Source organism: Artemia sp. Qi Xiang Cuo, chromosome 14, assembly GCF_049724085.1.
Source record: "Artemia sp. Qi Xiang Cuo chromosome 14, ASM4972408v1, whole genome shotgun sequence".
In the NCBI taxonomy this organism is placed as follows: Eukaryota; Metazoa; Arthropoda; class Branchiopoda; order Anostraca; family Artemiidae; genus Artemia; species Artemia sp. Qi Xiang Cuo.
Genome location: NC_142807.1, coordinates 38,448,421 through 38,471,474, shown reverse-complemented (window position 1 = coordinate 38,471,474; position 23,054 = coordinate 38,448,421). Strand labels below are relative to the sequence as shown.

Genomic DNA, 23,054 nt, shown 5'->3' with positions numbered 1-23,054 from the left:
TGTTCTTAATTGATGAAAGGCTTGTTGTTAAAGCATTATATTATTTATTCCAATATTTTGAATGTTGTATTGAGGCTCTTGTCTATGCTAAGCCATAAGCTTTCAACTTCGGCCAGTAAACACATAAGACCTTAGGCTTAATCTATAGATTGTATTCTGAATCTTTAACTTTTCAAGGTAAATAGAAAAGCAAGAAAAAGGCTGATATGCTAGATATTGCAGAAATAATTAAAGTTATTAATGGTGAGTCCAAAAAAGTGTTTTTTTAACCTGTAACTTCAAGATATTGACAATGTTTTGAATATTTGTGATGTAAACTTCTGTTATTATTGATATCAAGAGCTTATTTAGAATTTTCACTATTTTTATGTTTGATTAAAATGTTTAATCATTCCCCAATTCTGTTTGTCTTTGACATTGATTAAATATGAAATGAGTGCTCAGCCAATTCATTTGAAATAGAATCAGAATCAAATTGTATTGAACTGTTGCATGTGTAGTATTTTATAATGACTTTAAAACTAATAAACTCCACTAAATTTATTAGTAACTAGGAAACCTATCATTTCATGAACTGAAGTAGTGCTCATACATTCATATAAAAAGCATTTTTGGGCCTTTACTAGTCAAAAACCTGAGGAGATAGGTTTGATGCAACTCAAATGCTATATAGCTCATAAATACTACCTTGTAGCTTGGTATTTTGTTAAATAGATTATCCATAGATTATAAATTATATAGATGTAGAATATTTAGATATAGATTGTAGGCACATAATCCAAATATGCCTTTGGAATTTCTTTACAGATATGAGATCTATATCCTAATATAAGCTTAAATAGGTTTTTGGTATTCTTATTAGTGGTGGGCTTTTCCATGTGTCATGTCACTTCTGGTGTATGTATAGTTTTTGGTGTGGAATCTAAATTTGCTTCTTATCATAAAGGTTTTATTACTGAGGATAGATTGCCTTTAATAGTTTGAATACTGGTTCTGTCCTTTATTCCCAATTCTTGATTAATCTACATATGCTGTATACCATACATATGGAAGTAATCAAGATGAGCCAATCCTTTCCCTTATAACTCTCCTCTCATAATAAACTGTTTGGTTTGGAGATGTTTGGAGATAGGGATTCCAGAGTGGGCTGTTTGGTGTTTCAAAACTGAATGGCTTTCACTTAGTGTATTATTGTATTATTTGGATAATTATTGTCACACTGGCAAAACATAAATCATAGTAGGGAGGTAAACCAGAAGATACTGTGTGTGTACAGGTTATCAAATGTGTTAGATTCAATAGCTCCTCCCCAATAGTCCAACTGGACTGTACATCTTCAAAGAATCTGCTACATCCTTCTTTGCTTGTTGTATCATAATCCCTAATCCCTCAAAAAAAGACTTTACATGTCAGTTCACTTTACATGTCAGCAGCAAATAATATGGGTGAAAGGAATAAATGGGATGGGGTTCCCATAGGCTTACACAACTTTTGAGTCCCAATGTCCTGGAGCCCTACTAACTTCAAGAAAGGGTACATTTATATGTGAAATTTGACACACAATAGCTACAGATAAGAAGACTATATAGTAGCAAGTTAAATCAGATCACTAACATGTGCTTTCCCAGGACTAGCAATATTCTAAATTTGAATATTTAGTGGTATTTATATATTTTTTTTCAGCAGTTATTTTAACTATTTAAAAACAAGCTTTAAGTCCTGAATTTTGATACATATGAGCTTGAAGTTCAAAACAAGGCTCAATATTTGTACATCTATTCTGAAAAAAAAATGGTAATGGGACTGCAAAGGGACCGCAAAGGAGACACTTCTATCTTCCTTTGTAGATTGGCCATATGTGAAAGTTTGCATCTTCTATAATAATCTACAATTGACTGTATATTATTTGCGTTTTGCTCCTTAAGCACACTAACAATATTTTAGAAGAAAGGCAGCCAAGTTGTAATGTTTGGTAGATAAATCTTTATTTAAAAACACAGGCACCTATAATAAAGAACACCATGAGCAATGCAAAGCAAGTATAAGCATGTCAAAGTAAATAAGCATAAGCACATAAAAGCAAGCTGGTGCACAAACACAAGCATAGGAGCAAGGCATCACATAATACTACATCTTCCATTTCCAAAAGGATGGACTCCTTTTACCTCTAGGCGTGGAGGGCAATCTGTAATCAGGCAAGTTAGCTGCAAATATTTTCCAGCTAGCATTCATTGAAACCCATATAGCATGGATCAATTGTGAATCCTTAAAAGTGGAAATGGAAAACTACTAAGAAGCTTTGGATGCACTACCCTTCGATTTATTAGAAAAATTCTTCTAAAAAGACCAAAAATATACCCTAATTAAGTTATATTAGCAATTTTTTCTGCTGGAAAAAATATTGTTTCGAGAAAAATACTGATCGCAATTGAATTCTTATGGATAAAACTCTATTAATACAAATTAGAGGCAATACTCCATTGGTGATAGTAAAGATCATTCAATTGGGAATTGGAAGTTCTACTGCTTTTTTAAGGTCAAAAGTGATTGGGAGTCTACCAGTCCCACCTGTGCCCCTTTTTGTTACCTGCCCTCTCCTAACCTCTATGTATTGGATCAGAATTTGGAAAATTATTTTTTGTTCTAAGTTTTTAAGTGGTCCAATAATTATGGCTCTGAGGAAGTCATGACCCTATTCCTCCTCCATTTTCTAGGGGAAAGCTGTAAGTTATGCAAATTGCCAATTGTCAATTGCTTATAAATAGATGTAAAAAGAGGAAAATGTTAGGTTTTGGGTGTCTGATTTGCTCGAAAATTACAGGGATTCTTCCTGGTGCTAAGGGGAACACGTTCCAGTGGGAGGAGGGGGATGCTAAGGGTACCTGAATTTGGCCAAAACTTTTGTTCCTGATCAGTTTGAAACTTCCAACCATAAATCTGTGAGCCAGGACGAGATTAATGTGCAAAAAAAGAAAGGGTCTCAGCCCAGTTGTGCCAAAAAAAACCATTTTCATCTGATTGGCCCGAAACTAATATCATTACGTCCTTGGACTAGGGGCCCAAATTAAGAAGGGGAAAAAAATATCAGTTCCAACCTTTTCTTTTTCCATCTGTAGTGTGTATTGTGTGTGTGTGTGTGTGCATGCGTTTCTGTGTTGAACTATTAAGAAAGTTCGATACCATAAAAAGCAATTTACAAGTCTTGGCGTCGGCTGATCATCTCAAAGACAAAGGGCCCATTGGCAAATTTTTCCCAGCGCAAGAGGAAACTAAAAGCAATTTTGATAAAAATTGATAGGGGGATCTTAAATGTGTCAACAGTTCAAAAAGCTAACGAGAGGCCAGTTTGTATAACATTTAACTAATTGTTAAGCAAAGTGATGTTTGTTCAATCTAGATACAGCATAAGTAACATGTATCCTGTGTTGGCAAGGTTTTCAATCAAGGCAGGTAGCCCAACGGGGAACTCCTAAAGCTGATAAATTACTCCAATTACTTCCTTTGATTTAACTTTTAATGTTTTCTAAGCAGCTATGCTAGAATATTTTAGGGGCTGTCCCTTCCTGAACTTTAAAAATAAAATTATGCTCCATTCAATTGAAAAAAACAAAATTCACACTTTCTAATGATGAACGTTTCATTTAATCTGAATATCTCCAGCACAAAACGGGGAAGCTAAAAAAAAATCTAAGGTTTTTGGGAGAGTAGCTGTCAGCTTCTAATTTTCTGTTGTTTATTTGGATTTCTTATTCATGCTCTATAAGTTATGGCAAGACTGACATTCAACTCTAAATAGTTCAGCAACACAAACTCATAAAATTTTATAATGGATATGATAGGGTGATCTTGTAAGGTTGTGGTTCTCAAACTGCTGTACGCGTGTCCCTTGGGGGTATGCAAAAATTTTCAGGGGGTACGCGGCCACCCAGCAAAATAGTAAAACAACCCTTTAACTCTAGGACTGGTAATTTTTATATTTTAGCTATAGTTTACTTAGTAGTGGTAATTGAGAAGGACTAACTAAAATGTTTTGTGGGTAAAAAAGGGTACATTGTCTAAATAAGTTTGAGCACCACTGCTGTAAAGTATCAAATCCTCTTAATAGCTAAACTGTTCACACTAGAAATACAAACATTGTCCTAATAATCTTGAAATCATAAGAATGGCTCTAAACAATTAAAATCAAGAGAATTTTGAATTGAAAAGAAAATTCCTTCAAACTTGGCTTAGAATGATGTCATACAAGGGTAAAATGCCCAAATGAGTTGGGAGCTGTTCACATGAATGAATGAGGATATTTTCCCACATCAAAGAGGATTCTCAGGTTTCGGATTTTGTGATCAAATGAAAAAAAAATATAATAAAGAAAAAAACGTGGGACTGTATTAATTTTTGAATAAAAAAAGAGGAAAAAGTGAGTACTGGCTTTTCTGTTTATGATGAAACAAAAAATGAAACTGTTGTTCAATGGAACCAAGTGAGATCCTAACAAACTGATCAGAAAATACTTCAGTTAAAATGCAGCTTGTTCATTCAACTTTTTGCCAACAGCAATGGAGTAAGTTTTGCCCTTTACTCATAACAACTGGTGCTTGGGGCATATTTAGCATTGTTTCAGAGCTATTGTAGGATTTGAGAAGAAATATAGTTTTTATTGTTACATCAGGAGGGGCATTCAGAATCCCTTTTTTCAAATCATGGTTGTGTTTTAATGTCAATCCTCCGTTATTTTTTTAGGCTCAGTTGAGGTTGCTCAAGAGCAGATGTGGGTTTATGACCAGGAAGAAGGCTTGGTACAAAGAGAAATTTCATATGTTCCTGGCTTGTACAAAATTTTTGACGAAATCCTTGTAAATGCGGCTGACAACAAACAGAGAGATTCCTCTATGGATGTGATAAAAATCGACATTGACCCGTAAGTTAGCATTTATGACGGATATTTAACAAAATATTGAACACATTTTTTTTTTTCAAATGAAAGTAAAGTGAAAGATCAAAATTTAAAACAAAGACAAGGTGCTATGCCCCCTCAATCCCTGCATTTTGTGCTATACGCTTGATTAGTGTTTTTCTGAAAGTCTTTTGCAGGGCAGTAAACATAGCAAGCTGGTAAATGCTGAATTTTATTTACTATTTGCCTTTTGCAAGATCTGAACCGAAAATTCTATTATTGACAGACAGGGCTGTATCCAACTTTTTTTTTGGGGGGGGGGGTACAAAAACTTTAAAAACGCATCAAAATGTATTTATATTCGTTTTGTTACGTTTTTGCGAGTCGGACAAACATTTTGAGAGGTGGGGGGGGGTCAAACCCCCTATCCCCCCTGGATTCGGCCTTGTTGACAGGGAACGCAAATAAGGTTAATAATTTCTTATACTATACTGCCTTTCCATTTCCAATTGAAACAAAATTAAATTTAAAACAGGTAAAGTTTTTGAATTAGACAGTGAAAAATATATTTTAACACAAAAAGAATAATAAAAATCTAAACATTTAGGCTTCACATCTGGAAACTGAAGAAAAAACTAGCCTGAACATAACAGATAATGAAAAACACAACAGACTATATATAGCAACAAAGAAAAGAAAAATTCACATTTAAGCAAAATCTAATGCAATAAAGCACCAGAAGACAAACAATGGTACTTTATCTCATTGGACTTTGCCTAAACATGAGTTTTCCTTTCGTTTTTCTTATTTGTTTTTCGTATATCGTCAGTTGTGTTTTTCTTTGTCTGTTTTGTTTAGCCTAGTTTTTTTGTTTTTTTTCGTTAATAAACGCTTCTGGCTGTGAAGCCAAAATATTCAGACTTTTATTATTTTTGTATTAAAAAGTATTGTCATTATTCTCAATGTCTTATTCAAAAATTTTACCCTTTTTAATATACTTTCGTCTAAAAAGTATTTTGTTATTGTTCTTTGTTATTAATATCATATTCAGAATAATTTGAATATTAGGCCTAGTAGAACTATGGCCCTCCTCAACACTTTGCTTTTTATGATCAAGTTTAACTTTTGTATACAAGAGTTCTACAATAGTTAGCACTTATTTAAATTTACTTGGTTTACAAAATAAATTGTAAATTTTCTAAATATGAGGTAAAAAGTTTCTTTATTCTTAAGTCTAAATAACTGAGCCTCCGTGTGGCAGCATTGCCTCGGACCCTGGGAGGCTCTTAGTAGGTTTTCAATAGCTCTAAAATGACATATCAGAAAATGAAAAAAAAAAAAAACAAGATTATTTTCAGCCAGCGAGTAAACGAAAAAAAGAAGGATTTTGGGATTTTCTAAACTTTCCTCATTTTTAAAAGAAAATATTATATAAGAGAAGCTAACCTTTAGAAGCAACCATATCAGAAGCTAAAAAGTGAATGAAAAAAACAAAACAAATGAAAGACCATTCAAAAATTACATTGGACATGGATTCTTTCCATGGCGACTGATACAGCCAGTCCATTGATTTAGTCTGAATTAAGACTAAAGTAAAAGAAGACTATTTTTTCAATAGTCTTTTTTTTAATTGTTCCTTTTTTTAAATGAGAAGGAATGTTTTTTTTAATTTCTTTTTATTAAAATATCTTAAATAGATCTTAGAGAAAACTATGAACAATATCTATATTTAAAGCGAGGTTGCTAAGGTTGCCTCATCAAATAGTACAAAAACTCCTGATACAGAATCAAATTCATCATTTTAAATTTTAGACTTAGGCCAAACCTATTTTGTTTCACAATATGATTCTTCCTAGGAAACTTCTGAAATGTGGAATAAAACTACAATTTTGTGCCCCCCCCCTCCCCCCTTAAAGAAAATATGACAGTAGTGATAAACGTAATGATGTGTTGTTGTTGTTTTTTAGGGAAAATAATGTGATCTCCATCTATAACAATGGTCAAGGTATCCCAGTTGTTGAACATAAGGATGAAAAGATGTATGTTCCTTCTATGATTTTTGGTCACCTTTTGACGTCATCCAATTACAATGACGACGATCAAAAAGTCACAGGTGGTCGTAACGGCTACGGTGCCAAACTTTGTAACATTTTTAGTAATCGATTTGTAGTAGAAACGTCTACAAAACAATATAAGCGACATTTTAAACAAGTTTGGACAGATAATATGACAAAGACGACGGATCCAAAGATTAAGGATGCAACTGGAGAGGATTATACAAAGATTACTTTCTCTCCAGATTTGAAGAAGTTCAAAATGGAGAAGTTAGATAAGGATATTGTGGGGCTGATGTCCAGGAGGGCTTTTGACGTTGCTGCCTCATCTAGAGGAGTCAAGGTCTTTCTCAATGGAAAAAGGCTACCGGTAATACTATTGAGCTCTCTTCTTACTTCATTGTTTCCTATTTATAGTTCTATGTGCTAGTCTATATGGAATTATTCGATTTTGTCTTAGGTTGTATTTACATTCCAGAAAAAAAAAGATCAAATGTTTTTTTGATTGCGCTCAAATCTAATGTTAGTAGTGTAAGAAAAACACTATCTGATCAGTTATTTCAGTTCTCAGTCTGTATGAAGACTTACCAAGATATGGAATGCATTGAAAAGGAGTGAGTTTGGCAGAGGTTGCTCTGTCAAACTTGCTTGCTCGAAGTAGTGCTTATTTTGAAGTTGTTTCCTGTCTTTATTTTTAACCAAATATAGCAATCTGAGTTTAAGAGTGCTATTTTGAAAATTTGATATGGAAAGGGGTAATTGTCATCACAAATAAATTAATGTAAAGTAGCTTAAGTCATTCTATGTGAGAGACTTGTATTATTGCCAAATACCAAACAAGACAGCTAAAAACCTACACAATGTCCATAGAATAACCAAAGGCCAGTCCAACGCATTATTGGTAACTAAATTAAAAAAGAGTTTTTTTGACTGAAAGTAAGGAGCAACATTAAAACTTAAAGGAATACCAATTATTCCGTATATTTGGGAACTACCCCTTCCTCAACCCTCGTTCTTTACACATAAAATTTAAAAGTTCTTTAAAACACTTCTTCTCACTCAAATTCAATGGCCCTCGTGTTTGAGTCAGTAGTGGTTCTGGCCTTTACGATGCCGGGAGCAAAACCTTGATTAGCGCCTCGTTCCTTTCTCCAAAAAATTTTTAGGCCAAATTTTAACAAAGCTTTCATTATTGACAAAATTCGAATACAGAACATCACAAAAAAACTTTAAATTAATTAAATTTGGTATTCTTAATTTTATTTTCAAGGAATGGTGATGAAGATATGGGAAAATGAGAATTTTGGATTGAATTTGCTTATAGTTCCTGCCAACTGCCCCCTTTACTTTATTTTAATAAAAATAGAATTTTAGAGACTACAAAATGATTATAACCATTAGATTATTTATTAGAAAACTGGCAAGCGCTAGAATTTCAGCGCCCAAGGCAAATGAACCCCTCTATCCCTTCCTAAAACTGCCTCTGCTTTTGAAGATGTTTATACAAAGATCAAGTTAGCTACTTTTATCAGCTCTTAGTGGATTATTAGTCTATGGATTAAAAAATAATATTCCATCTTTGTTAGTTGAAAAGTTGATGTGTTGCCGTGGGGCAGCTTTTAATCACTACTAAAAAAGGAGCAAAGGCTAAGTAACGAGAAAGCTGATAAATTTATAAGGCATATGTATTATTTTTCCTCTGCCTCTTTCATAAGCACTTAAAATAAAGGAACAAACTCATCCGAAATTGCACACTTTTTGCAACATTGTTTGTATTGATTTCCAAATTTTATTTTTATAAAAAAAAGTTTGTGATGGAGTCAGTGAGCCTTCGTACATCTTTAGCCCTTTTAGATTTTAGTCTTGCATCCGTTTAAAGCTGACGCCTGCTTAATTATCATCTTGAACAGAGCTATTCAGCGAAAGTAGACTTCTAGGTTCTCAAGGGAAAGCAAAAAAAAAATCTTTTTTGTTCCAGACAAGAATTATCCGTAGATCTCCAAGAATAATATCATATTTGTTAATTGAGTCATAGGTTCACGGTTTCGATAAAAACCGTAGAAGTTTGACCCTGATTACTTTTCTTATTACAGGGAAGGGGGGGGGACTAAGACCCACAATTTTGTTCGGCAAAAATCTCAAAAAAATAATAGAATGGGCAAGTAACAGCTAATGTTTTATAGTACCTAGAACTTTCTGGTTGTACCACGAGTTCTCAGAGCGGAGAAGTCCAGCCCTCAATCAGCTCGTTATTTTGCTTAATTTTTAATCTCTGTTTTCACCTTCTGTATAATTTTTGCCTGTCAAAGACATGCTTCAATGATTGAGTAAAAAAAAGCACTTTCCTAATTCACTTCGTTTTTTTGCGCCTTCTTTTGACTTGTATATATGGTAAAACCAATTACGATGGATCAGAACGATTTGAAATGGACCTGAAGGATCTCTCTTTCTTTCATTCTTTCTTTCTTTCTTTCATGAATAGCTACTATGCGTAAAGAAAATAGTACTTATTTAGGTATATAGGGTATCCCAGTTTTATTGAAATTGATAAAGATCTAAGAGCCTGGATAATGGTCTTGGAGTAACTATGACAACTGACTTACAAATCTTGATCACTTTTATTGGGGGTGTTTTTGATTACAAAGTTTAAAGTACGAAAATGTGCATTATTTTTTATTTAGAATCCAAATATGTAAAAAAGATACTATGGGACTGTCGTTTGAAGTTTTTGATTTGAATTCTGTTTTCATTCTTTTTTTACTATCCTCATTTTGTCACTATATATAGTAGTTGCAGGTAAATTTGTACAGTAGTCTATAGTATTTATCGGAAAATACTAACCAATAGTCTTTGTGCTACTTCTTTAGACAAATTTTATTTTCATTGGGTGTAAATGTGACCTGTCAACAATAGTAAAGAACCTGTATCTCAGTCACTGAACTTTGATGTAACATATGTCAAAATAATGTTGTCATTTTCCTTTTACAGATTAAGCTATTCAAAGACTATGTTGATTTATACTTGAAAGACGTCAAAGATGATCTTGGCAATCCTATCAAGCCTGTTTATGAAACTGTCAATGATCGTTGGGAGGTAGCTGTAGCTGTTTCCGATAAAGGGTTTCAGCAAGTTTCTTTCGTCAACAGTATTGCGACTACAAAGGTATAGTTTTCCGTGTATGTCAAAAGCTATTTTAAAAAGTAGTTAGTTCCGAGAATTTAAAATCTATTTCGACTTAATAAAGTAATAATATAAGTTAATAACAATGAACACGCTAGTCTAGGTGCGAGACTAGGTGAATAAAAACTGCATACACAAGGATATACATATAAAATATAAAATAAAATATACAAGGGAGGGTAGGTGGTGAAATCCCCCTAAGAATAATACGAGCCCCAACCTGACAAAAATATTGGTTTAAAATGGGTATTTTTGATCTCAATATGGTTCCCCAAATTTTTCCGATTTGAGATGTATGATTTGCAGTATTGAAGGTGAGAGCAATAACTCCCATTAAAACAATTTGTGAAATGGGATTTTTTTAAAGAGATTTGTCTCTGTGAGCTGTTGTTTTACTTGCATCTTTTATCTTAATGTAAGTTATATGTTTGGAATAAGCAAAGTTGGAAAATTTTCTCACACATGCAAAGCTTTTTGATGTTATAGCTTAACTAAGATTGAACACTGTGATCTCGGTTATTGTTGTAAATCGGTTATTATCTGTGAATATGCTCAATCACTTATATATTTCAGAGTAACGATTTTTCAGCAAAGGAAAACCACTACCTCTCACGTTTCTATTTTGGGGTAACCTTAATCTTTTTTTTTATTCTTTTTTTTTTGAAACAAAATAAGAAGTGCGTGAGGATTTCAAGGTCCCAAATTCTTAACTGCATGGGTTTCCCTCCTCACTATAATGCAAATTGTCTCATCAACCAGCAAAACAATTCTTTGCTGCCTGTTAGTGCCATCTACTCTTAACACAGCAGAAAACCAAACCTACTCAAGCTAATAAAGTGCTTCATGTCTCACAAGCTACCCTCTTTTACTAAGAGCATGATGGACCAGATTCCATCTAAAAATACAAAACTGGAAATCGTTAGACTGGTGCCTGAATACCTTGAGACAAAGGGGCTATCACAACAATTCTGTAGCTGTAGCCAAATAGCACTCTGGTAATTAATGGAACCAAGACTATTTAAATAAGGAGTCGGTAAATAGTACAAATTTGATTGCCCATAACCTTAATCAGAAGAAGAAGACTCTGGGGCGAGCATTGGGATCAACCCCATCTAGACGAAAATATTGTTCGCTCGGAACATAAAATGGTAAAACTCCCTCTATTTTTGCTGCTGTTTCCTCTTTGATCATTTTGCTAGCTATACCAAAAGGATTCTTGGATTTGAAACCCCCTGTAACGTCAAAGTACACCTGCATTTTCCTGAAAACCTACTTAAATGAAACAAATAACCGATTGCAAATGTCTTCTTGATTATCAAAACAAAATAAGTATTTTCTTTTCTTGCGTACTAAAAGAAGTAATCAGTGCTCGAATTAGATTGAAAGTATTTAATAAATCGTAAAGAATTCGGGGTTGTATTGAAAGATCTTCCTTCGGACTCTCCCCTCACTGCGCTTGCCTGCGTAGGTACCTATTGTGCTAGCAAATTATTATGTAGGTACTAGCTTTTTTTGAAATTTTTCAGAATATAAATACATTTGTGACGTAAGTTTTACAAAAATGTTATAATGTTGGAATTTACTAGTTCTAGCAACTTGTGTTTAAAATTTTTGCAAACAGTTTGTTGCAAATTTATCAATTTTGGCAAATTTTACTTTATTTTGTTTCTCTCGAACAGTTGAAATAAAACGAAATAAACATAGTAAATTTACTGATCTTGTTTGTACGTTCATTAAATTTGTGGGAAATCTCTTTATGAATGATTTAGAAAAGTTAGATGGTGTTGGTGAATTTACAAAGTTCTTTTTTACCGTGGATGATATTCTAGAAATCCGTTTGCTTTTTGTTTTTTTTTTCTTTATTTTTTCGGTCCCAATTGGAACTAATTTTTTATATTTTTTTTTGTTCTCCTTTGGCTTTGACATGTCAACTTTTTAGTATTTTTATCGTAGGGTACAAACTAGAATTTTACAAAAATAATAGCCAGGTAGATTTTTTTGGGGGGGGGACACAGAAACAACTAGTGAATTGTAGGAGAGCTATAGATGATCATGGAAAAAATTGCCTCGAGACTTCTAAAGTGTCATGGGCTGGAGCCTTTTGATGTAGCGGGCACAATGTCTTTGCTAGTTAAATGTAGAACGCTTTTCCATTGTCCCGCTAGTTCCTAACAGTCCTTGGCAACAGTTTTTGTCAGTTAAACGAAACAAATATTGACCTATAAAATCTAAACAAATTATAACCAAAAAACACGAAAAACAAAGATTTTAAGTATGCCATTTTTTCTCTCTCAACTGAAAAACGACGACATACCATTATTATTCTACGAATTCCGAAGCGAACAGTTCTTAGTTCTTGTAGTTTCGATTTTGTTGGTTTTTTCTTGCGATCTTTGCAATATATATTGGCAACGGCTTATTATTGACCATTTAAACATGTTGTTGGTCAAAATTATATGCTGCACTGTTCATGGTCCAGAACCTACTGAATATTAATACTAGTACCAAGAGTGTAATTCATATGCTAATTCATGTTTGTGACATTGTTTTCTAGGGTGGTCGACACGTTGATTATGTAGCTGACATGATTGTCAAAAACTTGATGGAAGTCCTGAAGAAAAAGAACAAGTCAAGTGTCACATTGAAACCCTTTCAAATTAAGAATCACATGTGGGTATTTGTCAATTGTCTCATTGTCAATCCTACCTTTGACTCCCAAACAAAAGAGAATATGACCCTTCAGGCCAAAAGTTTTGGTTCAAAGTGCGCCTTGACGGACAAATTTATGACTGCCGTAGCTAAATGTGGTATTGTTGAAGCCTGCACTCAATTTGCCAACTTTAAAGCTCAAAACATGTTACAGAAGACCCTGACTGCTAAGAAGTCGAATAAAATCAAAGGTATACCTAAGCTGGAGGATGCCAATGATGCTGGAACGAAGTTCTCCAATGATTGCACCCTCATATTGACTGAAGGAGATTCAGCCAAAACTTTGGCTGTTAGTGGGTTGTCTGTTATTGGTCGGGACAAATATGGTGTGTTTCCACTCAGAGGAAAACTCCTCAATGTTCGTGATGCATCAACGAAACAGGTAACTATGAATTCATTTTTATCTATATTGGTGATTGGATAATGCCGAAATAAACACAATTTGTTTATTTGTTGATTTTATCTCCGTAAAAATAAAGTAAATGTTAAGAAGGCAAAAAAAAAGTATAAAGTAGGCACGCGCGCAGAACTTACTTTGGATATTAACAGGGTAAAATGTTGTTTAAAAATAGTTAGAACCAGGGTTGAAGTATTGAAATTAAAGAGAAATGAAATGAAATTTACAAAATAAGTATTTATCTGATAAATTTGGCCAGGGGTCCCGACAGTACCGAAAATAAAATTGATATCCAACTCAAACTTAATATGTTACTGGGTTGGAGCCCTCTAATTGCTGAGTTTCATACATTAATGCTATTTTCTATCAAATATTCGTTTTATATGTACATTAGTATTTTTTAGTCTGATTGATTACTATAGTAATTTAGTTTTCAGGACAGAACCTGGAAACCTCGACAAATTAAATGGAAAATAACGGAATCTAATGGGTGAATTAGAGAATAGAAATTCTTTTTGTATCTATAGTGGTAATAGGATAATGCCGAAGTTTTTCTAGGCTCTGAGCGTAATCCTGATTCCACCTTGAATGTCTTGATTGCAATTAGAAAGAACCTCATATAATGGTTTTGTTGTTGTAATATTTTACGCTATCGTTAACAATTTCACGACTAGCAGTCACATTCTCTAGTCAAGTTTAAAATTAGGTATATTTCGTATAAGGCGACTGACTCTTAATTATTTCTGTTTTTTTTAAATTTGAGACTTAAGATAAAAAATGAACAACAGGCTTGAAAGTTAATTGCACGTCAGAAAGTTAATGTTCGTCCCATCATTGATATAATGATATCAGTGTTATATCTAAGAAGACCACAAAATAGGTTGCAATCCCTCTTAAGAGATGTATTTTTAGCGTCTTTTTCAAATACAAACCCAAAATGAACTTTTCCACGACGGTAAAATGCCCAAAAGGGGAAGATTCCCAAGCTCTCAAAACATTGTAGTTCTATGCATACAAAAAATAGAATTCCCACAGTAATTACTTACTCTATTCTCAAAACGGGTTTTCGGAGTAACAAAATTAATAGTTTTCTTATTAATAATTGATAAGGGATATACGAAGCAGGCGACGACAGAATATTGGGCTTTCTCTAATTCACCCATTAGATTCCGTTATTTTCCATTTAATTTGTCGGGGTTTCCATGTTCTGTCCTCCTAAGCGTTTGCCTCCCTCAAAGCTAAAATCCTGCATATGTCCCTGGTCTTGGCTATGGAATTTCTTAGGTATACCAAAACAATTCCAAATTGAGATTAAGACAAGTTACTACTACTGCTACTACTACTACTAACAACTCAAGTTACTACATTAAGACAAGTTTCTACTACTAACAACTCACCGCAGCACCAAGCCGCCTGAGGCCAACACAGCTACGCACGCTCCTTTATCCCCATTTATTCAAAGCCTCCCTTTTTACACCCTCCCACGAAGTTCCCATTTACTTTAAATCTTTGTTTATGACGTATTCCCACACCAGACGAGGACGAACTGCTTTCTGTTTAGCCGTAGACGGTTGACCAAAAAGAACAATCTTCGGCAATCTGTCATCCTTCATCTGCACAACGTGCCCTAGCCACCTCAACCTTCCTTTCATTATAGCCCTAGAGAGTGGTATTGAACCGCATTTTTCTTAGAGCCTATTGTTTGAAATACCGTCAGTCAGCCAGGTACCCATAACAATCCTGAAGCAATTTCTTTAGAAAACATCTAGCAAATCTTCATCCGCTTTTCGGAGCTCCCATGCTTCAAAGTAACATTTGACTAGTGTCATAATTTTAGCTTCCAATGTTCTAATTTTGGTTTGCACACTTATCCTCCTATTCTTCTAAACTTTTTTACTTTGAAAAAACACCTTGAGCCTTGGATATTCTACTTTTAATATCTTCAATAATCCTACCGTCTTTAATAATAAACTTACCAAGCTAAGTGAAGCTGTCCACTTAATCAATCTTTTCGTTACCAAGCCTCACCTATTAAACTTCACTTATTCCTAGCCTTAATGACTTCATTTCCTACCTTAACCGCAGCAGTGTTATTCTCGTACATAGCACTAATCACTTTAATGTATTTGTCTGGTATACCATGCAAGGATAAAACCTTTACTAAAGCTCTTCTATCAACAGAATTGAATGCTTGCTCATAATCTATAAGACTGAGGAGCAAAGGTGTTTGACAACTCAGCCACTTCTCGATTATTAACCTAAGGGTGAAAATTTGGTCGACACATCCTCTACCTCTACTTAAATCGCATTGTTCTTCCCTTATAACTTGGTCTACAGCATCTCTCAATTTCAAAAGTATCATATTACTAAGTAATTTGCAGCCAACCGAGATCACTCTGATGTTAGGATAATTACCATTTATGCACTTTTCATGTTTCTTATGAAGTGGCGTAATTAAGGTTGTCTTAAAATCGTTAGGTACTTCCCCTTGTTCAAAAATCCTTTTCATAATCTTCAGTAGCTTATTTGTAACCTCAGAGCCACCATATTTAGGAAATCATTTACCACCATATCAACACCTGGAGCCTTATTGTTTTTTAATCATTTTAGTACGGTCGCTAATTCTTCCACACAAAACAAATCTTCCTGCACATCCAAGGTTTTATAAACTTTTTCATTTTCCTCTATATCTTTTCCTGCAACTCTATCTCGGTTTAGTAAATTCTTAAAGTCTTCTGCCCATCTCCCTTTAGTTCTTTGCTTGTCACTAATTGTAGTCCCGGTACTATTTTAAACTGGCCCCAGTCTAGATAGGCTGTTCCGTCTTAGTCTGTTAACATGCCATTGCAATATTTTACTATTTCGTTGCCCAGCAGCATCTTGCAGGTAGTTTGCATGTTTATTCATGGCCTCCACTTTACACCTCCTTAGTTCATATTTTAAAGCTTTCTCCACTTTCTTTACATTCCTTTTGTTTTCATTTGATCTATCATTCAGATAATTCTTGTACAAGCCCTTTTTTGTTTCTATTAAACGTAGAGCTTTTTTACTAATATTACTAGCTGCAGTCTTAACTTTCTTCACTACGACCCCATCAGCAACTTCTCAAATTATTTTTCTAAAATTGTTCCAACCATGTTCCACATTGTCAAATTTTAAACTCTTAAATTTAGTATTCAACTGTTCCTTGAAAGTTTTTCTCAAATTCTCATCCTGGAGTCTACCAACATCATAACTTCCTGGGAGGTAGTTACCCTTCCAAAATTTCAGCTTTAAAATAACCCTTGACACTAGTAGATGGTGATCCTTACTTTTAACATCAATAACAGCACTCCTGTATACCCTAATATCTTGTATTGATCCTGCCAGTCTTCGGTTTACTATAACATAGGTTTGCTGTCCTACCATCTCGTGAATACCATGTTAACTTATGAGCCATTTTATGACCAAACGCCGTATTGGTTGTAACTAGATTTTTATACCTACACAATTGCAAAAGTCTGTATCCATTACTGTTTTCATTTCCTACGGTACACCAAATTTACCTAGGCTAGGATACCATCTTTCCCTGTTTCTACCGACCTGGGCGTTAAAATCTGCTAGTAAAAACACCATATTTCTACCTGGGACCCTGTCTATTTGCTCTTGTAACTGTAAGTAAAATTCATCTGAGACTACTACTATGTCCATCAGTCGGTTCTACAGGGGCGTATATTACTATGACTGATACCCTGCACTTTTTAGTCATAAAACGAACAATAAGTATTCTGTTATTAATACCTTCCCAACCTAAACAAGACTTGGCAGCTTCCTTATTCATCATGAGCCCGACTCCCTGTCGATGTACCCCATCCTTCCTGCCTGAGTAAACAAATTCTATATCACCTAATTTCATGCATCCTACCCCTGGGATATGGGTTTCTGAATCTCATAATAAGTCCAGTTTGAACGTCTTAATTCGTCAGTCAAAATGTCGATACGATGGTCATTTTTTAACGTCGTTACATTCCAAGTTCCAATTTTCACGTTCTTTAAATCATTGAAATTATTTTGGCCTCAGGAAAAGCAATGATCCCAGATACCAGTGCGGGACGGGGATCACATATCTTCTCAAGTCTACACTGAAGTGCTTAGGCCGGCTTAGAACCGAACAGCAAGACGTCCCTGGGACCTCCATGAATGGAGGCTTTGTGCAATCCTGGGCCCATCTTGGTCACAACATGGTTTTCAGCACTTGGCGATGCTCTTTTATCATCAAGAGTCGAAATCCTGCACAGACAATCTGAAGCCTATTACCTCCGACTCATTATATATTTATGCCTACAAATATTTTGCTACTACGGGGAGGCTGTCCATGGTAGATATACTATATATGAAGAGGTTATTCAGTCCGATAGCAATCGGTAAAACAGACCTAGCCAAGAGAAGTTATCTATTATTGAGAATGCTGTGTGAATGCTGTGTTGCTTACCGGACTATGATGTCCTCAAGACGCGCCACTCCTTAAATGGGAATAAAATTGGCTGCTAAGTCCCCAGCCTTGCAATTACCCCGAAAGGGTCGAGACAGCCCTTTGCAGAGGCCGTTGTCCATAGATCTGGATCTTACGCCCTGCCGCAGTTGTTCTCCTATAGAGGATCCTCCCGCGATGGTGTTCTGCATCACAATGCAATTGAACCCATTACTGGGAGAAGGTTTGTAACTCATGGGACTTGTGGAAACACCAGTGGGCCCTTTTGAGTGTACATTTGAGGGGCCCTCTTCCTCCTCTGCCTGTATTTATGACTCCGTGAGGGTGCCCCGGTTTCTATCATGGACCCTCGGAGATAAGATTCCCCCTTGGTCCGTGCCTCCTATGGAGGTACCCTACATATCTGTAGGGCGTTCCTCTATCGCTGCCTGGGGACACACTGAGTGGCCTGGGGGAGGCCAGGAGCATAAGTTAAGACAATAAAGCCAAAACAATAAAATGAATGCAGATTTCCAAAATGATGATAGAAATTATGATACCTAGGCTACATGTTATATCAACCACACTAAAGAAGTGAAGTTAGTCATAGTAAAATATACCAAAATATGATGAAAAAATAATGCTTTAGTAACAAAATTATGGAAAACAGTCTGCCTAGAATGCATCATATTATATTATATATGATACTTATATTTTGCCCAGTACTTTGCTACAAATTTTCATAATAGTTACTAGGAAAAATCCCTCCTGAAAACGTCTCTATATTTCCCAATAACCAATACTATGTGTAAACAATGGGCAAAGAACATAACTTTAAGCCCTTCGCCCGGGGGCTATGGAGGATAAAGTCATCTTTAAAGACATAGTTATTGGATTTTCGACTATGCTGACTAAAATGGCTATCTCAAAATTCTGATCGGGTGACTTCGAGAAAAAAATGAGCGTGGGAGGGGGCCTAGTTGCCCTCCAATTTTTTGGTCACTGAAAAGGGGCATTATAAATTTTAATTTCCTTTCGAATGAGCCCTTTTGCGATATTCTAGGACCACTGGATCGATACAATCACCTCAGGAAAAAAACAAACAAATAAACACACATCCGTGATCTTTCTTGTGGTGAAAAATACAAAACTCCACATCTTTGAAAATATGAGCTTGAAACCTCTACAGTAGGGTTTTCCGATACGCTGAATCTGATGGTTTAATTTTCATTGAGATTCTATCACTTTTAGGGGTGTCTTCCCCTTTTTTGAAAATAAGGCAAATTTTTTCAGGCTCGTAACTTTTGACGGGTAAAACTAAACTTAATGAAACTTATATATTTGAAATCAGCATAAAATTCAATTTTTTTGATACATCTATCTGTAACAAAATTCCGTTTTTTTTAGTTTCGGTTACTATTGAGACGGGTCGCTCCTTACTTAGAGTTCGTTACCACGAACTGTTTGATAAAAACAATCAACCTTTTATAGGTTCATGGTAAATTTTAAAGTTCATGGTAAATTTGTAGTGGGCCATACAATTCAGCTAGGATGAAAGTGAAAACACCATTTGATGCCCCTTTTACGCTCCCTCACAGTTCATATAAAATACCTTCGGGGTCCCTTTAAGAGCTCAAGATTCAATTTGCACCAAAAGCGATTATTGAACTATGAAAGAGCACAAAAAAAGAATCAAATGATGATCCCACCCCCCTCCCAGCCAAATCATAGGGCCACCTAATAATATACCAAAAAGCCTTTGTGTAGTACAGACCGCCCTGCTAAAATGATTCGAATTCATACCATTCCTGGCTATGCCACTGTACGGCGACCATATTCAAAATTGTAGCCTATACAAGTGGTTTAGTTGGGAAATCGATTAATGTTATAAAAGAAATAACGGAAAACCACTACTACTAACTACTCACTGCAGCACCAAGCCGCCGGAGACCACTACAGCCGTCACCAGCTTGAAACTCCTGCCCGGGGCATGGACTAGCCTAATTTAGGCTAGGCTCTTAATTAATTCCTGCTATTCTCTGATTCCTCATAGTTATTTTTCTTAGGTCAAATATTTTTTAAGATAGCGAAAAGTTCATGTAGCCTACTAGAATTGTGCCAAAGAAATGTAAGATAGTGATATTAAAAATTGTGCTTGGTATTTCAACCCTCTTCCCCCATCTACCCCCTGGTATTTCCATACATAAACATGGGCGTAGGCAGCATATTGTCTGGGGGGGGGGGGCAGTCGATAGTGTGATGGAGTTTTATCAACTTCTTTTTCCAAACCATCTGCTTTTTCAGCCATATCTAATGTAAATTTGAAGGTCTAGGGGGGGCAGCTGCCCCCCCACCCAACGCCCATGTACATAAACCTAACAATATATTTCTCCGCTAATTGTATTTCCTTATACGCTATGTCATGGCCTAGATAGGCTAGCTACTTTGTTAAATTGGGTTTCTGCAGTCTCGACTTCATTAAATCTATTTTCGTCTAGCCTATGATTAATTACAATAGCCTATTGGATAAGTACAATACAGGTTCATTGAGTATATAAAGGTTTAAATAATTATTTAAAATAGCCTATTTTAAAATGTGAATAGTAATGACAGGAAACATAGTAGTGTAAAATCTTCCGGATTTAAAATGTAGTATAACGTAAATTCAATGTATTTTATCAGAAAATTAAGGTAATTTTCAGGGACTTATTTATAACCGGTAGTAAGCATTTCCTCGTATACTTCCTTGAAATGTTATAGAAAATATGTTCAAACACGTGGAAAAGAATGATGTATATTGAATGAACAATTATATCGATTTGAGTTATAGAATAAAACTTTTTGTATTTTCCTTTATATTTGGCAATCAGGAGTAATTTGTCATCTACAGTAGCTTAGAACGTGAGTTTAATAGAGTCGTCCTAGTCAAATGGTTGGTGCGTTGAATTTGTAACCCTTAGTCTGAAGGGCTAAGGTTCGAATCCTAGCGGGTCTATTATTTGGTATGGGACGGGGGTTAGTAGTATGACTCTGTAAACTCAGCTGTAAAACAGAGCCACATTAATGGCTACCAGACCCAGGTCAAAGGGTACTTAGAGTAATCTAAGGAGGTATGCAGGAAGGTGCACCTTCCTGTCTATGCCTTTTAATAGCTGTTTAGAGTTTCAGTTTTCAAAATGACTGTTCATGTCGACTATTTCCATGATAAATTGATTATTTTACCTCACTGCAGCAGCAAGCCGCCGGAGACCACTACAGCTATCACCAGCTTGAAATCCCTGCCCAGGGCATGGACTAGCCTAATTTAGGCTAGGCTCTTAATTAATTCCTGCTATTCTCTGATTCCTCATAAGTTAATTTTCTTGTATCTCATTATTGTTTTCAGATTAGTAATCGGTTGAGTATTCTGTTTATATATATATATATATATATATATATATATATATTATTATCTTTATAAACAAGCAATGATTGTGTATATATTTGTTTATTTATTTTTTCTCAAAAAAGGCTTCATATTTTTTCGGGAAAATTGACATTCTGGGATTTTCTGGGCTAAAAAATCGATGTTTATAGGTCAGAAGTTTGAGAAAATTCGTTAAAAGCCTCAATTTTGGAAAAAAATATTTCCGGAGTGATATCATTTTATATACATCAATATTGCAATGATATCAAGTGCCAACATAATTTTCAATTGAGCTTAAAAGTATGTTTTTTTTATAATTGTTATTTTACCTTAGTTCCAGGGCTGCCACAAAGCCCCTAAAGTCCCTAAAATCGAGTGAAGATCCCTATTGGTCCCTTAAATTGATAAAGGTCCCTAAAGTCCCTTTTCTTCCTTTGGTTTAAAGCTCCATATCCTGAAGCCTACCAATACCTTTCAGTATACGGTTTTCAGTATTTTTATTTCAATTGAGATACTTGGAACCTGTTTTTGCTTGTTTAAGAACGACAAAACTCTTTGTTACATAGGCTACAGTGTTACTGGTTGGACAAAGCAGACAGACTAGAAACAAAAAGGAGTGACCCCTTTTGCCTCTGGAGTCAATAGGCTAGAAGGCGGAAGGATTCGGTTGGCTTTGTTAATTGGTTAGAAAAATTTTCTTGGTGTCACTTTGTTATACACAAAGGGGAAAAAAAAATAAGGAATGGCTCCAAGTACAAAATACGAAGGAGGCGGTGTTAAAATCAGGATTCTTACACGATTTTGAGCCTACACACATTTCTCAAAGTACTTAGACTACTTCCTAGCCCCCTTTCTTCTTATTTTAATGCATTTCTGGTAATAGCCTATATGTTATTTTACTAACTTCTTTTCTTTTTTTCTAAGACGTCTTTCTAAAGACGTAAAAAAAAAAATTATTTTAGGTTAGGCTCTATTTTTGTCGTTTGTAAAACCCCATGGCATTTACTGTCAGCAGCCCAGAATTAAAATGAAATCATCCAGTCCTCTGAAATTGGCAGGTATGTCGATCGGACGGGGAGAATTGGATCCCTAGAGTTTAAAAAGGCCCATCCATCCCTTTTTTCTCTTTGTTGTTAAAAGACTAGATGTATAAAACATTCACAAAATGGTTTTTCCTTGTGTGAATCAAGGTGTAGGGGTATGCCTTTCTGGGGGGGGGGGGGTACGCGGGACACTGTTTTATATATAAAATTCGTTCCACCTGGTACTGGTCCTCTGGTACTGTATTTATACAAAGAAAATCGACTTTAAAATTCCAATTAGAAAGTCACGAGTTAGAAAAAGAATTTTTACAAACATATTAGTTCTGAATTTCTCCTACTTATCAATTTTCATGTTATTATCTGTTGCAAAACTGTTTTTCAGATTATGGAAAATGCTGAAATCAATCATATAGGGAAAATCCTCGGCTTGCAGTATAAGAAACAATACAATACTTTGGATGATGTAAAGAGCCTGCGCTATGGAAAACTTATGATCATGACTGATCAGGACCACGTAAGTCTATGTCGCTAATAAAATATTCTTCTTTGCAAGTATTAGATGTGCTAGAGTTGTAAGTCTGTCGATTTGCCACCCTGATAAACAATTTAAATAGCAACAAAGTCCACGCTGCCTTTCTATTATAAACGATAAGTAAAAACAACGGGGAAATTTTTTTTTATACAAGACAATGGAACGCAGCTTTTAAATGAATATTTCAACCCTTTATCCAAGGGCCGTCCATGTATTTCTGGATGTATTAATTATTCGTAGTATTGATAAACTGGATTTTACAATTTACACAAAACCCACACAAAATAGCAGATATTTACATTTTTAATCCAATCATCACCCTCCACAAGTTAAAAAAGGAGTTGTTATATCTCATGTCGATCGGGCCCTAAACATGTGCACTGAACTTCTTA

At 35.0% G+C, this 23,054-nt stretch overlaps 1 protein-coding gene across 1 annotated transcript in view; it reads left to right on the top strand.

Moving 5' to 3' along the window:
* Window positions 1-23,054, top strand: part of LOC148944441 (DNA topoisomerase 2-alpha-like) — a 78,777-nt gene that overhangs the window by 7,111 nt on the left and 48,612 nt on the right. The window contains 5 exon segments of the mRNA XM_089100285.1: window positions 4,738-4,915; window positions 6,859-7,315; window positions 9,934-10,107; window positions 12,680-13,216; window positions 22,513-22,644. Coding sequence (XP_088956411.1) covers window positions 4,738-4,915; window positions 6,859-7,315; window positions 9,934-10,107; window positions 12,680-13,216; window positions 22,513-22,644 — 1,478 coding nt within the window.